Source organism: Fusarium mangiferae, assembly GCF_900044065.1.
Source record: "Fusarium mangiferae strain MRC7560 genome assembly, contig: FMAN_scaffold009, whole genome shotgun sequence".
In the NCBI taxonomy this organism is placed as follows: Eukaryota; Fungi; Ascomycota; class Sordariomycetes; order Hypocreales; family Nectriaceae; genus Fusarium; species Fusarium mangiferae.
This window is the reverse complement of record NW_024573929.1, coordinates 47,429-61,843: the sequence shown is the minus strand read 5'-3', so window position 1 is coordinate 61,843 and position 14,415 is coordinate 47,429. Positions and strand designations below refer to the sequence as shown.

Below are 14,415 nucleotides of genomic sequence, written 5' to 3'. Positions count from 1 at the left end.
AGTTTAAACCCTGCGCAGCTGTGGCTCGGACCGCTCTTTTGTCACATCTCATTGCCGAATCATGTCTAAGCCATATCGCCTATCAGGCAAAACAGCTATAACATGCGCTTGGACGAAGAGTGACGATCATCCAGCTCTCTTCGTATAAAGATCTGCAGTCAAAGTGGAGATCGCGTACAAGCTTTATCGGAATGTGTCAGGTAAACAAGACTCAAGACCCGAGCAGCATATCGTCTTAATCATGTGTTGGTCAAAGCGTAATACGAAATTACTTAGATTATCGCCAGTATGTGAGCCTAGACTGAAAGAATGTATATCTACAATCTCGGCATTTAGCAAGTCTAATGCATCAGATAGCATATTGCTTTATCTATGATCTGCCAAGGACATCCGCAACTTCGATTTAAACTGCTTCACGCGCATGCGAATTTCTCAAGCTTTGAAATAACCAAAGCAGAATCCTTCAACATGTCCACTGCCATTCCATCTGTCCCATCCGCCTGCTTCACCTCCACTACCATTCAACCACAGCCAGACATGCATGGAAAAAGAGTCAAATTGTCAGCGATCGATCAGATCGCTCCAAGAGACTACATTTCATCATGCTTATTTTTCCCCGTGTCAAAAAATGCAGACACGAGACATCTATTTCATCTGCTTGAGCGGGCCTTGGTCAACACGATCAGTGATATCCCAGAACTTGCATGCTCTGTACGACGGCCGATCGGAAACGATCGGGAAGAGGTTGAGCTTCTATTCGATAGCGACCGAGGCGCCATACTCAATTACAGGGATTACACGGCACCGGAACTTCGGACTTTATGGAAGTTCGGTACGTTCCACCAACTCGAGAGAGAATATTTTCCTCTGAAAATCCCGAGACATATTGTCTTTGGCACATCCGCAAAGCTAGTTCCGGGTTCCAGTATTCCGGCACTGGTAGTTCAGTGTAACTTCATACCTGGAGGCCTTATACTCGGAACCTGTCTACATGTAAGTCCACATTACTTGCGCGGTATAGCCATTACTCCTCGTTACACTGCCGCAAGCGATAGGACTTGTACAACAGAAGGATCGCGTCCTAATTGTTCTCCCAGACAGGTACTGACTGATATACAGCATGTGGCTGGCGATGGCGTCTGCAACTTTATCTTGCACAAGACAATTGGCATGCACTTGGCTGCCATTACCAAAGGACTCGGTCTCCGAACTTTTCCAATCACGCCTCTTGAACGAAGCTCAGTTGTCGAAGGTGAACAAAGGGTGGCCATAGAGGAATTTCCCGATTGGAAGCTCACAGAGACCTCTTCCACATTCTTGAATCCGACAAACTACGAAGCTGCCGAGGTTCTGTCGATTGAGCATGGCATATTCTCCATCTCGGCAGAGGACCTCTCTCTGCTCAAGAGCCATGTCTTAAAAAGCGCAACCAGCACTAGGTTGAGCACAACTGAAGCTATTTGCGCTTTTCTCTGGCGCCACGTTGTCCTCGCCAGGCAGATAGACCCCCATCAATACCCAGAGGCTAAGTTATCAATCACTGTCGATGCAAGGGAAAGAATGGAAGATCCGCCACTCCCGTCTAATTATTGGGGCAACTTTGCGGAGCCGAATGCGGTAGCCAGAGCATCTGTTTCTTATCTACAAAATGAACAAGATGAACCCAAGATCTATGTTGAGTTGGCGAGTGGTGTCAAGCGAGCCATTGCGGCTGTCAACAACAAAGCAGTAAGGCGTCTCGTTGGACTGCTCAACCAGATGCCCAAGAGTACTTCCTTGACCTGGAATGTCGACCGATACCCGGGGCCGGACATGCTTATAGTCTGTCTACAAGCGCACAGATACAATGACATTTATTTCGGTCGTGATCTTGGATATCCGTCTGCATTTAGAGTCACCGTTGGAGATACTGAGGGAAAGCCTGACGGCCGTTGCATTATCTTACCACCACGTCATGAACAAGGTCATGGCCTAGAGCTGATTGTGCAATATGATAACGGCACTTTGGAGAGGCTTGAGAGTAACGCGGAGTTCAGCAGGTTTTTTGTACGTCGTAATTAGTTTGATAACAGATATCTTATAATTTCGAATAAATATAACTACTGGCATATTCCACATAGCGTCAATTGCCCTACAGTTATCCCAAAGCTCATGAGGCGTACCCACGCCTGTGGATGACACTATTCTCCGTTACTGCTTGACATCGCTTCTTCCATCTCGGCAATAGAAAGTGAAGACAGAAGCAGTCTTATTATTTTTCTCTGTGAATTAAAGTCCTTGCCTCTGCATTACGCTAGTTGACCTGAGCTTAACAGATTCAAGTCCAAATTGCAAGCGGAATGACATATTTTGGTTGATGAAAACCGTTGAATCATCTGCGAAAAAATACAGTAAGTCATGTTTGATCTAAGCACGGCTGCCACATATATCCCAACTTTTCCGGCCTTCAGCCAAATGCCATTCTGTCAATAGCCCCAACAGTTTTGGATCGATGCCTCGGTTCGCTTTTATAAATATCGTCTCGTAGGGATGGATATTAGAGCCAAAGTAGTGGCCATTGTGCAACATGTCGCCTACTTCCTCTGCTTGGCAATCATATCGGAATCGGGTTGACTTATGGTATGCCTCCATCATAACATCTACATCATACCCAGCTTCGATGATCATTTCTGCCGTTCCAACCTCGGCGTGGACGGCTGGGAGCCACCCGTCATAGCACGAGTGGAAGGCCACTGGCGCCCCGCCCTCTCCAAAGCCATCAGCAGGTGATGAGCTGTTAGGTCGGGGGTATAGGAGAAGCTCCATCCCCACCGAATCCGTCGCAAAAATCATGCTCTGAACGTGGAAGCGCGGGGTGCAGTTTGCTGACATGCCTACCAGCTTAACCTTTTCGTTGACCTTCTCTAGGTAGAGGTCTGACCAACAGGCACTCTTGCCTTGAGCCCAGTATGGGAGGAATGGTCCACGAATACTTGCATTCATGGTAATGAAGCGACGATACTGTGTCCATAAACCATCTGCTCTCAAAACTTCACCATAGGCACCTAGATCAAAGCATGTATTATTTCGGTGTACGACGCGGATGTTAGGCGCGTCTGGGATAAGTGAATCGGCGTTGGTCTCTCCGTTGAAGATGAAGACGAAGTCTGCAGCACTATGTAGGCCCATGACAACGAAGTATTCCAAGTTGGCGCGGGCAGCCTCGGACTCGGCGTAGGCATAGAGTATCAAAGGTCGACCTTCATTAGATGCTTCATCGGCTTGTATCGTCGGCTTTGAGTATATCGCATTGAGTGTAACCTGAGCCGGAGCTTTAGCAAGTGAAATGGGACTGTGTCGGCTGGGGTGCTGAACCTGTCGTCGAGCGACCTCGCAAGAAGCCTCCAGATTCTATTGACTTACTCTTATGTGATCACCTTTGACGTTAAAGACTGCAGCGAGAAGCCATGTCAGTAGGAGGATACAAGACACTAACAGAAGTGACTGTCTTGTTGGCATCGCTAGGTGAATAGAAATTTGGAGCAGCTATTGCATTAACTGGATTATAAGCTTGACTGTGTAATGTGAAGGAAGGAGGATGGAAACTGAAAAAAGATGAATCTTTACAGCGCTAACAAAAACTTTAGGATTTAGTTATATAGAACCTGAATCCCAGGTCTGACGTATTTTGAGCTATAATGCTAGTGCTACAGGTAATTATATAAAGCTTAGTAGTCTTTATCCCTTCAGGGAAAGGGAGAAAGCTACATTAGTGAGAAGGGATAAGCTACATTGGCTACTTATGGCTAGTATATAATACTATTTATAAATAAGACAGAGCTTAATCCTGCTAGATTTACCTGCTTAACTGTAAACATCGTTTTAAACCTTTCCTCTATTATTATATAAGAGAAGTCCAAAGCGAACTTATATTTAATTAGTGGTGGAGTCAGGGTGGCCTGACCTGCACTAGCGTACACTTCTTCAAAGTGCTTTTCTCCGGTGATCGGGCCGGCGTTATCGCCGTGTCTAACTTGTTATCTAGATGTGTTATTTGCAGTTGAGACTTGTGGCTGAGAGCCTAAATCGGCAGAGAACTAAGGAATGTCAAGGCGACCCATTCCGAATGGGCTACTCTCATGGGTGATGCATTGACTAGTCGGTACTCCATAGCCAAGCTGCAACAGTACAGTTACCTGCACACCCAGGATGAAGCGGCAATTGTTTGACTTCTTCTCTTAATACGCTAAGGAGCAAAAGAGCTGCCCTAAGAGTAGAAGGACTCGACACAATCTGGCTGATCCAAAATCTTGGGCAAATATACAGCTTGCCACTCTGACCGGGGTTCAATAGTCAATTCCGCTTTGCAAAACTCCCAGTAGGCAGGGTACCAGCCGGACTGTTCCCAGTCAAGAATCGCCAGTACACGGCAAGGCGATTCTTCGGACACCATTATGTTTACAGGGTTGAGATCTGCGTGCGTGAAGTGGATGGGACAGTCGTCAGGTAGCATCTTTCGATAAGGGTCTGTGATGTCGGCTGGATCAAGATCTGGATCATTGACCGTGGCTGGCCATTTGAACATGTCTGACATACAGTCGTGGAATTCAGCCAATGAAGAAAAAGGGCCAGCGGGTGGAAAGTTTGTGTTAGTAAAGACCATGTCTCTCACGGCCCCGCGGTTGACGTTACCTAAGCACCAGTCAGGTCTGGAGGGATCCTTGAAGTGTGAGCAGGGGTACCTACCGATGAACGGATCGTCAGGTGCTTGGCGCAGATGTGACATTTTGGTGACCATGGATCCAAGCTGTTCACAGACGCCGTCCTTTTCGATAGCGCTTAGAGTGATCCAACGATCACGTAAAGTGGCCCCATCAATGTATTCCATGTAGAGGAATGTGACGCCGTTTTCTTGTGTCCAGCCGTAGACCTCTGGAACTGGGACTTCAGGCAAGAAGTGGCGAACGGCCCAAAGACACTGCCCTTCCCTGATAATCGCGTCAGAGTTCTCGCTGTGTTTCGCGACAAGTCCAAGCTCTTTAAACACGGCTGGCTGACGTAACTTCATGCCCTCGGCGTGTGGATTCTGAATATAATTAGGCCTGGCTAAGACTTGGGCAGGAGTAGGAAGCTTGGGTTGCTCTGGGCCATGTGTGAAAAAAGTGGACTCAAAGAATGTAACAGAGGAACCCTGTGGCAGTCGATCTGGTGTTAAAGAGAAAGACATTGTCGGACGTGTCATAGAAGGCAGTACCCTAGCATGCGACAACTTCGCGAAGCGACCTGGCGAAGTTGTAAATATAAGATTTGCTGGCCGGTCGCATCGTTTATCCGTCCCGGTACTCGGGCGAGTGGGCAAAACATTGTTCGGTTAAAGTCGTCTTCTGGTTATTAGTCTTTTACAAATACGCAGCAATGCCAAGACGGGAGCTTAGTGTTGCCAGGAGCATCAGGGATCATTTATGCATTGGTCTGCCTCTTACTCTTTTGTCTCAGTCAGAAGCAACCAAGTCGTAGCTCTAACGTCAAACGTTTGGTGAAATCGGCCATTCCCTACAGTCAAGCTAATTAAGTGCTACAAGATCAGGACCCGTACTGAGCGGCCATAAATAAGCCCCGACATACGTTCAATCTTCCATATCTTACTAATTAGTATTACCTTAGCATCTAGTTATTCACTGAGACAAACCGAAAGAGAAATACTATACATACAGCTTCTTAATTAAAACGTCTAATTCCGAGCTTGGATATGTACATTGAAACCCTTCGGCTTTACAAACCAGCGGTTGTTAGTGTTGAAGATTTTCCCCCCGGGATTATCTTTTGGAAACGTAAACTCAAAGTCGCGAAGAAGTCGTGGGATCAGCTTCGACATTTCCAACATAGAGATGTGCCGACCAATACACGTTCTAGCGCCCATACCAAACTGAGAGTGTTAATAGCGGCGATCAGGATAACTAGGGAGCGCGCTACTTACTGGCATCCAGTGTCGATTCATCATATCGAGCTTGTCCTTGTCACTATCGAGCCAGCGCTCGGGTCGGAAGGCCTCTGGATCAGGTCCAAAGACCGCGCTGTAGTGTTCCACCCAGCAATTAACGCCTACAAATGTCTAAAAAGCCGTTCAGTACACTGGGCTGCAATAAATTTGTCCTGTTTGTGCAACCTACTCCCCCAGGAAAGAATTGACCGGCGATTGTTGCACCGCCATCGGGAACCACTCGCTCCAACGGCTGACCGACAGCAGGATGTAGCCTCAACCCTTCTTTTATTACAGCCTGTAAGTATTGCATTTGTTGTGTCTCTTTAAAGCTGAAGTGACGGGAATGGGCGGCACGTGACTGATGCTCAGCCACCTCTTGACGAAGCTTTTCTGCCACCTTGGGATTGGTCATGAGCAGATACATAATAGCTGATAGACTGATACCAGTCGTGTCTGACCCAGCTGTCATGTTAGATGCACATCCACTTATAACATACCATTCATTGTATGTTACTGGATCCTTGCGATGACGAGCCGCATACTTGGATAAGAAATCCATAGTTTGCTTGTCTTCGTCATCAATATCTAGGTTCTTAGGCTTAGCTTCATGCTCTTTCATGAGCTTCTGGGTGAACTGCATGATATATTGCATCCCTGTTCCTGTGTTCCCAGCAAAGAAATTTTGGATGTGGAAAAGTAAAGGGTGTAGCCAAGAGTAGACACCAATTACGCTGGCATAAGCGAGGAAACCTTCCAAAGACTCCATGATAGCTGCGATGTCGGTACCATGATCGAGAAATCCTATTCTCCGGGAATAGGTGATCATACTGATGACGTCAAAAGCGTAGCATTGAAACCATCTGCCCAGGTCAACAAGCGGCCAGGTATTTCCAGCTGCAGAGCCTCCAGCCATTTCTCGGAGTCTCAAGTCAAATAGTTCTGAGCATTCGTCGACAAAGGACTCGTATGAAACAAGTGCCGACATAGCGTGTGTGCTCTGAAAGAGTCGACGCATTTGGGCATGCTCTTTGATGTTCTCATGCGCAAAGAAACTTGGTTTGTCGCGAAGGGGTATACCAAATGCTCGAAAGAATGAGGACTTGGCAAATTTATCTGCTTTTCCAACACCGTAGATAATCTGGGCGGCCTCAGGGTGGTCGAAACTATATCGGTTGGGGCCATAGCGGACGATGGGGCCGTATTGGCGATGAAGGTCGATATTGTCGCGCTCAAAGTGGCCTTTTCGAACGCGGTCGACATACCATAAATCAGTGAATCGAGAAAAAAGAGGTCCAGGAATGTTCTTCAGGGGAGAGAAGAAGATGGTATATAGAGTTAATGCAGCCTTGTAGGTAATGGCCGAAGCCAGAGCCGCAAGCGGAAGGAGGAGCAAGAAGGGTGCCATAGTTGCGATGTCCTTGCTATAAATTATATGTTGGGGGCAGCCGGCTGGTCTCGTATTCATGCATAATTCGAAGACAAGAGTAAAATTGTCCGTCTTGGGACATTTTGGTCTGGGGCATCGTGAGTAGTAAGATATTTTATTTGCAGACCTGTCTTGGTCGGATCTCCACAGTAGAAGAAGCACCCGTGTGGAGAAGTGGAGAAGAGATCTAATTATAATGACGGATAAATACTACGGACGATTAAATACTTTGTGGGGCCGAGCCGTTTGGCCTTGAGCCAAAAGGTGGTAAATAATCATGCACAAAGGACTCAATGTTCTTCAAACGGTGTATGTGACTCGTCATAGACTTAAACTATACAAGCTCTTACGTAGAGATGACCTTGGTACTTCTGTGATCTTGCACGTTAGTTGCGGCCAGCCGATACCATGTTCACCGTTCCTGATGGCCTCATCGCATGGTATCGTCACAGGTACTTACCGTGTGCAATGAGCAAGGCCTGCATCTGTTGATCCAAGCTACAGTTTGAGAAGACCTTGCTTACTTCCCCTGAAAGCTTGTGGCACAACTCTCTTAGCGCAGTTTTAGGAATGGGGGAGGCTTGGTATGCTTTTGGTCTGACGTAATGGATGCAAATGCAACTTTAGGTGCTGGGACGGGAACAATGATTCGATAGGAATCAACTTGACACACTGCCGTTAAGACAAGTACGCAGCGTGCTGTCGCACAATCTACGTTGAATGGAAGTCGCGAAGATACCAGCAAGGCCCTTAGTGCATGTAAAGACTACGATCGAATGGTTTCAACTTCTGAGGGGCTTGAACGTTGATGTCATGGAACAAGGTGGCCCGAAGGGCAGAAGGAATCAGTGTTTGGCTGCTCTCGGATGCTTGGCAGTGTTTGACGTCGCCTTCGTGGTTTGGAACTGCAGAGCATCATTGGGATGAAGGCTATGGATTGCCGGGAGGCTTGAACTTTAGCAGCGGTGCTGCAAAAGTCAGTAAACATCTTGCTGATGGCTTATACTGGTCCAAGTAACTAATCATCGGGTTACCCTCTCGGCTTGTTCAAGCCTTCCGACCTCACATCCAAGGGCATCGTCAAGTTCGGGTGGCCAATCTGCGTGGTAACACAAAGGCAGCATCTCGTAGCCTATTCTTCGACGATACCAAGAGCCATGAATGACGACGTGCATAAGTAGAGAGGGGTGTGGTGGTAGGAGGTTCGAACTTGAAGCAGGGTCTTGCGATGAGCAATAGAAAGGCGTTGGTCAGCAGTGAGGTTTGTCGGCAGGTAACACTGACAAGCTCTTATCCTCCAATCGTCCTCCCTTCAATACTCCAAGCTGAGATGAAGTCATGGTATCGTCTCAACTGACCATCGTAGGATGATGAGTTCGAGTCGGCGCAGTTGGAAAACTCAGTGTGGCATCGACGACAAGGCGGCTTGACGGTCAAGCCGATGTCAAGGGCGATGCATCCTTCCACGGTATCTTTCACGCTGATGGACTTGTGTCGTCGGTTTGACATCAACCATGAATTGACGGGCGGGAAGCTTCGAGGTCGCAGTGTCCGTCGTCGGCGTGGTGCGTCCTGCATCAGATACGTCGTGTCGAAAGAGTCGGAACCGAGAGCCGCAAAAGCAGTCGCATATTGAGATGGAAGCGATGCATTTCTCAAGAGCCTGAGGCAGTTAATACGTGTAAGACTGTCCAATTGAGGTCCGTATACTTACGGAACAGACTGTAAAACTCGGTGTGGCACACGCCCGCTATGCGCGAGATTGATCTCTATCTAGGCCAGTGCGAACTGCGATCATTCATCTGCATTCAATGATGAATTCTAGAAAGGCGAATCAATCCCAGGTTGAAAGTGTTCCTCAACATGTTGCTGGAGGAGGCAGTCAAGGGCGGGAGGGGCAGTCACCGGTCAACGAAGCGCTAACGGACCTGGCCGACGGCACTGGAATGCAAATGCGTCATGATTCCAGGCTGCGACCGCCTCATCAACACCTTCTATGACGGTCTCTCATTGATCCTCAAGCCTTTACTTTTGTCGGTCGGCTTTTTGAGTTCATCTACGGAAGTCTTTCTGACATCCACTAAAGCCACCACCGCCGTTTCTGTTTAGATCACGAATGAAAGGGGCAATAACCTGGACTCTCAACACGAATTGTGTCTTCCACCGCGAAACCAACGCGTAGCGTTACACAATGGTCTGTACGTACTGCCACTTCCACTGTCTCCCCTTTGAGTAGGCCAGCCTGCATTGTTGCGTAAACAATGCCGACCGCATCCGGCCGCCTTGGCCGCCTTGGCCAAATTACAATTGTTTCAAAGCTTCGACCATGCTGAGAAGCAAGTACGCGTAGAGCCAAGTCGGAAGCTCAGCAAGTACCTCTGTTGGTGGCGGCAAAAAGTGTGCATCGCCAGTCTGAGTCATGAAGCTATGGCGTAGTCTCAGCACCAATAGAAGCCGGGACATTTGTTGATCTAAGAACTATCATAGGCTTGTGAGAGGTCAGCTGTGGAGAAGCCAAAGATGGTGGATGACCTTTCCTGTCCAGGCTACCATCGCGTTACCGCCGTGGAGGTCTCAGCAGACACGAAGCGCTCTTGCTGCAGAGAGGCAAGCTCGTTGTGATATTAATGGCCTTGGCCAGACGGTCGCGTCTTTCTCGTCATCCAATTCTTCAGCTGTTTTCGCACAACGCTGCAGAGGCAGCGCGTCCGTGAAGCCCCATGTGGTATAGTGAATGTGTCAACTTGATGGCCCATCCCTACAATCATCCGATCAATCTACTGTGTTTTGCGAGGGGAACAAAACGAGGCTGGGGAACTAAATGCTGACATTCTAAATCTATTTCTGGCCTGGACCGAAAGTTAGTTCTCGTCTCGTCTCGTACTGAACCTTGGTTGATCCCCTTCGTGGGGCTTTCCTCCCGAAATTAACGCTGTGTCGGGGCCACGGGTAAGCGCCCGTTATCAGCTCAACCGTAAGTCTACCAGGCTCCAGGACATGGACGCTTGGATATGACGCTTCTGCTGTTTGCCAAACTCACCTATCTATCAGTAAAGCTAGGGGTGGAACAAACTTAGCGTACAGAACTCGCATGTTTTGTGATTGAGGCCTTCCACACTAGCCATGGAGTAACAGTCAAGATCGACCCGCAGCATCTCAGCTGTATTCACCGACGCCGACAAGTGCTGGTTTCGGTCAGCTACCTGGTCCCCGGTCCAAAGCACTGAGACAACAACTCGCATGCTTGACACAACATCATATGGGCGTGTGCAGGCAGATACCATGCTGTCGAGTGCAACAGGTGTCTCCGACCCTCCCCCTCGCCATGCATTCGAATATTTGTTTTTCCCCTGACTCTCCGTCACATCCGCCAGGCTCATGGTCGCGCTTTCGCCTGTTGGTGTGTTACCCCTGCATTCCCTGTAACCTCTGGATCTGTCCCTGTCGAATCTTCGACAGCTTTTACGTAGCAAAGACTGTTTAGGCGCTGTATCAATATCAAGCAGTATTCCGTATTCGTTCAGTTCCTACAAGCCGGGCCCATGGTTCTGTCCATTGCTTTACAACACTCTTCCCGGATCTGTCTGGAGTTTAGATTATCGGTCCCATTCAATCGCTGCGCAGAGGCAAAGTGGACTACACTGACAACGCGCTCAGCGTGACCGCTGACCAGACGCTTCACAGGATGGGTGTGCCAGCAGAGGTCTTGTGAGGCCAGTGGCTCAGGAAGCAAGGCAGCCAGCGCTTACAGCTTTACCCCATCAAATTCCAAAGCCCGCACCAGGAGTCTCCTCCGCTTAGTCCCCCCTAATTTTCTCGGCGTGCCTTTCGGGCGGCTCCCCGATGCCGCAGCATGCATCCACAGCCAAACCCGTGGCCTAGCACCAGTTACGCGAGTCATCTACCAGTCGCCCGAGCCAATGAAACCTCCTGATCGTAACGCACGAGCTTAAGGTGTGGATACGCGGAGAGCTGAGTAGTGGCGTTCAGAGACGCGTGTTTAAATCGACGAGGCCAAACAGACTAAATTATCTCGGAGAACCTTCTCCTGTCTAGAAACTCCGTTATTTTTGTTTCTATCACACTTGTTTCCATTTGATCTCCAGATAGAGTTGCTCTGTGCTGCAGTTCTTGTTTGAGAAGTCCCGTAAGCTGCTATTGGTTTTCTTTTTATTCCACCGGATCCTTTCATTTTAGTTGCACGTTGATGTCACAATGGATTAACCAACAGAACACATTTTCCTATATTGACAGCGAATTATAATTACTAGACACAGTTTCCATCAACATTTAACCAGTAAAGAAAGCCCATCAGTCCTATTGCCATATAGTTGAAGTAGTACACTTTCAAAAAGGAGTTTTGTCGGATCGTTTACTCGAGAAGGGCCCTGACTGCGGGGTTTCTATCCTTGATTGTGCTCATCCGCGCCCTCAAATCACCCTCGCTTCTGGCTTCCCAAATCCTATTGTATTGCTTGTGGATTCTTCTCCATTTCATATTTTTCAGCCTGCATTTGACAAGGAATCTATCTGCAGGACGTAGATCCTCCAATTCTTCCGTTGCACTTCTGATGCCATTGGTATCCCCGGTCGCAAAATGGTCTTCGGTTTGCGACGAGGCTGCGGACTTTGAAGATTGGCCTGGTGTTGTAGGGGGGGTATGGTTTCCTGGCTGAGTATCCTGATGTTCGGCGTAGATCAACGGGTTGGGTGATGCGTAATCCATCTGTGGATGGAAGCCGTTATACTGGGTTGAACATCCCCCGTAGCAGAAGCTGACTACCTGGTCGAGGGCACTGGCACTTTGATGAGGCTCAAATGTAGCGGGAGAGGGTGTTGTGGGCTCCTGATCATATTCTGATACAGAGTTAGGGGACGCGTGTGTTGAAGAGGATACATCAGGGGATGATGGGCAAGGGCATGTGCAAGGTGCCCAGTGTTTTGCCTCGACGTTACAGTTCGGGCACTGGCACATTATATGCTGAGGGTCCATGGTGATGAGCTTGCAGCTATGTCTGCGGAGGAGGGTTGGTTGTTAAAGCAAGATTCCCTGAAGCCAAGCGCTCAAGGCCGCGAGAAGAATGATACGATCAAGCCGGAATTGAATGAGTGCAACTGATGTTGGTCTTACTCGGAGATTTGCTCAAGCTTCCTCGGTCAAGCTTCCTCTGGTATTTATAACTAATCTCATTATCTTCACCTTTCTTTTTTTTTTTAATTACCTATTATAGCTTGACGTTTCGAAGTACAGCAGAGCGACAGCTAGCTGATGACGGTGTTGGCCCCCTTGTCATCATATCCATGACCCATTGGGCTGACTGCTGAGTGACACGCTACCGAGCGAAGTAGGCCCGCCAATCTTACTGGCCGCAAATTGGCCCTAGAACACGGGAAGCTTTCAGAGAATCCTTGTGCAGGTCCATCTCTCCAATCGGAGTATCTTGAACTGTAATAATTGCTTAAAACGTGCTCCACAAATTCATTATACAACAAGTCTCCTAAATCTTCAGTGATCGACACCAAGTTGTAGAGCCTGAGACATACATGAACACCGCTCTTTGAACAAGTTGGGTGCTTGCTGCACGTATATGTTATAGCTGGGTGAGGGGTTTGCCTATCAATTCGTCCCAGCCTCGAATACGCGTCTGCACGACGCAGGGGTTTCGAGCGAGATACTGATGTTGTATAGCAGCCAATTCACAACAGGGATACAGCCATGGATCAGGGTTTTCTGGGATCATTCAAGTGCAAGGAGCATCAATATTAGTGCACAGGCCAGGAGACAAACTAACTAGCTGCAGCGGCAGGATCAAGCAGGCCCGTTCCTAGCGACCGTATTAACTCAAGATGTTAGCCACGCCTCGTGGGTCCCTTTATCCAAGTTTAGACTTTAAAGTCATGATATTTGTACTGAAGTTTCAAGATTCTTGGAGAAAAGTATCCACGGGGCGTCGCCAGTATGTGTTTTCTGCCCTCCCATCTTTTTGCAGTTTTCTCTTCCCTCCCTACTATCCCTGCGCTCAACTCCTCTTCTATTTCTTGGTGGGGCAGGATGACACTGGTTCGGATAGCGTTTGAGACTACTGTACGGGTGAGCTTCCGATCGCGGCCTGGAGGCATTGAGGAGATCAGACAGCTGTCGGGGTTACTCCACTCGAACAGCCTCGATAACCCAATATCCCCTTTCGCCCTTCATTACTTGCATGTCTCACCAGCTCCATAAAAGTACCTCGCAAGTGCCAGGGCGGAGTTGTGACACATGTGTTCTCCGAGGGATAACTAGTCCGCTTTGGGTTTTTGTCGGTAGAGTTGTGGGATACAGGCCGAGCGGTAGCAAGGTTAACAATATCACGATGTTAAAACATGACTAATGCAGATAAGGTTTACTGCCATGGAGAAGTCTTGTTAGTAGCTAGTGAAATAGATTTTATTTACCTACCTGATGGATATATATATAACACTATAATAATTATATTACTTATAGCAGGATTATTCAGTTATTAAAGAAGTTACTGAGAATATCTGTTAGTGATGAGTTAAAGTGGCAGGGGACGGCATTATATGATAGCGAGCGATTATGTATGATTGGTGGGAAGTTGTGGAGCTTACATAACGTAAATGCAGTTTGCAACATAAGCAATGGCATGAGGCAGCTTGGGAACGATTCTTGCTAAGCTTAAACAGAGTTGGTAAGGGCTAAGAATATAGGACTTATTGTTAAGTATGTCTTTCATCAGACTGAGGCCTCAGCCTCCAGATAAACTCCGGGACCGAAGTAACAGCATACCAAACTTCAAAACAAAGTCTCTCAATTAATTTCGATCCTCTAAAGATATCTCGATGGAAAGGACTTGCCGCGTGGCTTCTTATCTGGACTCTAAAGGTGGCGCCGACATCTTTCAGCTGGGCTGAACTGAACTCCTACGTTTCCCCCCCTTCACGTTCTCACCGGTGGAAACTGAGACAGGTCTCAAGACAGACCGGATTCCGGTGTGACACCGGTCTTCCTGCGGCCGCAGGCGATCTC

General features: G+C 48.1%; 5 protein-coding genes across 5 annotated transcripts; 1 reads left to right on the top strand and 4 right to left on the bottom strand.

Moving 5' to 3' along the window:
* Window positions 1-468: 468 nt before the first annotated feature.
* Window positions 469-2,061, top strand: FMAN_12099 (uncharacterized protein; the record flags this gene model as incomplete). Its single annotated transcript, XM_041834597.1, has 2 exons — window positions 469-993; window positions 1,120-2,061. The coding sequence occupies 2 exons, from the start codon at window positions 469-471 to the stop codon at window positions 2,059-2,061; spliced, it is 1,467 nt and encodes a 488-aa protein (XP_041684845.1).
* A 345-nt stretch (window positions 2,062-2,406) lies between these two features.
* On the bottom strand, window positions 2,407-3,498 carry FMAN_12098 (uncharacterized protein; the record flags this gene model as incomplete). Its single annotated transcript, XM_041834595.1, has 2 exons — window positions 2,407-3,348; window positions 3,403-3,498. 2 exons carry the CDS (start codon window positions 3,496-3,498, stop codon window positions 2,407-2,409), a joined length of 1,038 nt encoding a protein of 345 aa, XP_041684844.1.
* A 748-nt stretch (window positions 3,499-4,246) lies between these two features.
* On the bottom strand, window positions 4,247-5,206 carry FMAN_12097 (uncharacterized protein; the record flags this gene model as incomplete). Its single annotated transcript, XM_041834594.1, has 2 exons — window positions 4,247-4,671; window positions 4,726-5,206. The coding sequence occupies 2 exons, from the start codon at window positions 5,204-5,206 to the stop codon at window positions 4,247-4,249; spliced, it is 906 nt and encodes a 301-aa protein (XP_041684843.1).
* Window positions 5,207-5,710: 504 nt separating this feature from the next.
* Window positions 5,711-7,367, bottom strand: FMAN_12096 (uncharacterized protein; the record flags this gene model as incomplete). The annotated part of the gene is made up of 3 exons (XM_041834593.1): window positions 5,711-5,905; window positions 5,957-6,091; window positions 6,150-7,367. 3 exons carry the CDS (start codon window positions 7,365-7,367, stop codon window positions 5,711-5,713), a joined length of 1,548 nt encoding a protein of 515 aa, XP_041684842.1.
* Window positions 7,368-11,760: 4,393 nt separating this feature from the next.
* FMAN_12095 (uncharacterized protein) lies at window positions 11,761-12,381 on the bottom strand (the record flags this gene model as incomplete). The annotated part of the gene is made up of 1 exon (XM_041834592.1): window positions 11,761-12,381. The coding sequence occupies one exon, from the start codon at window positions 12,379-12,381 to the stop codon at window positions 11,761-11,763; it is 621 nt and encodes a 206-aa protein (XP_041684841.1).
* Between the last annotated feature and the right edge of the window lie 2,034 nt (window positions 12,382-14,415).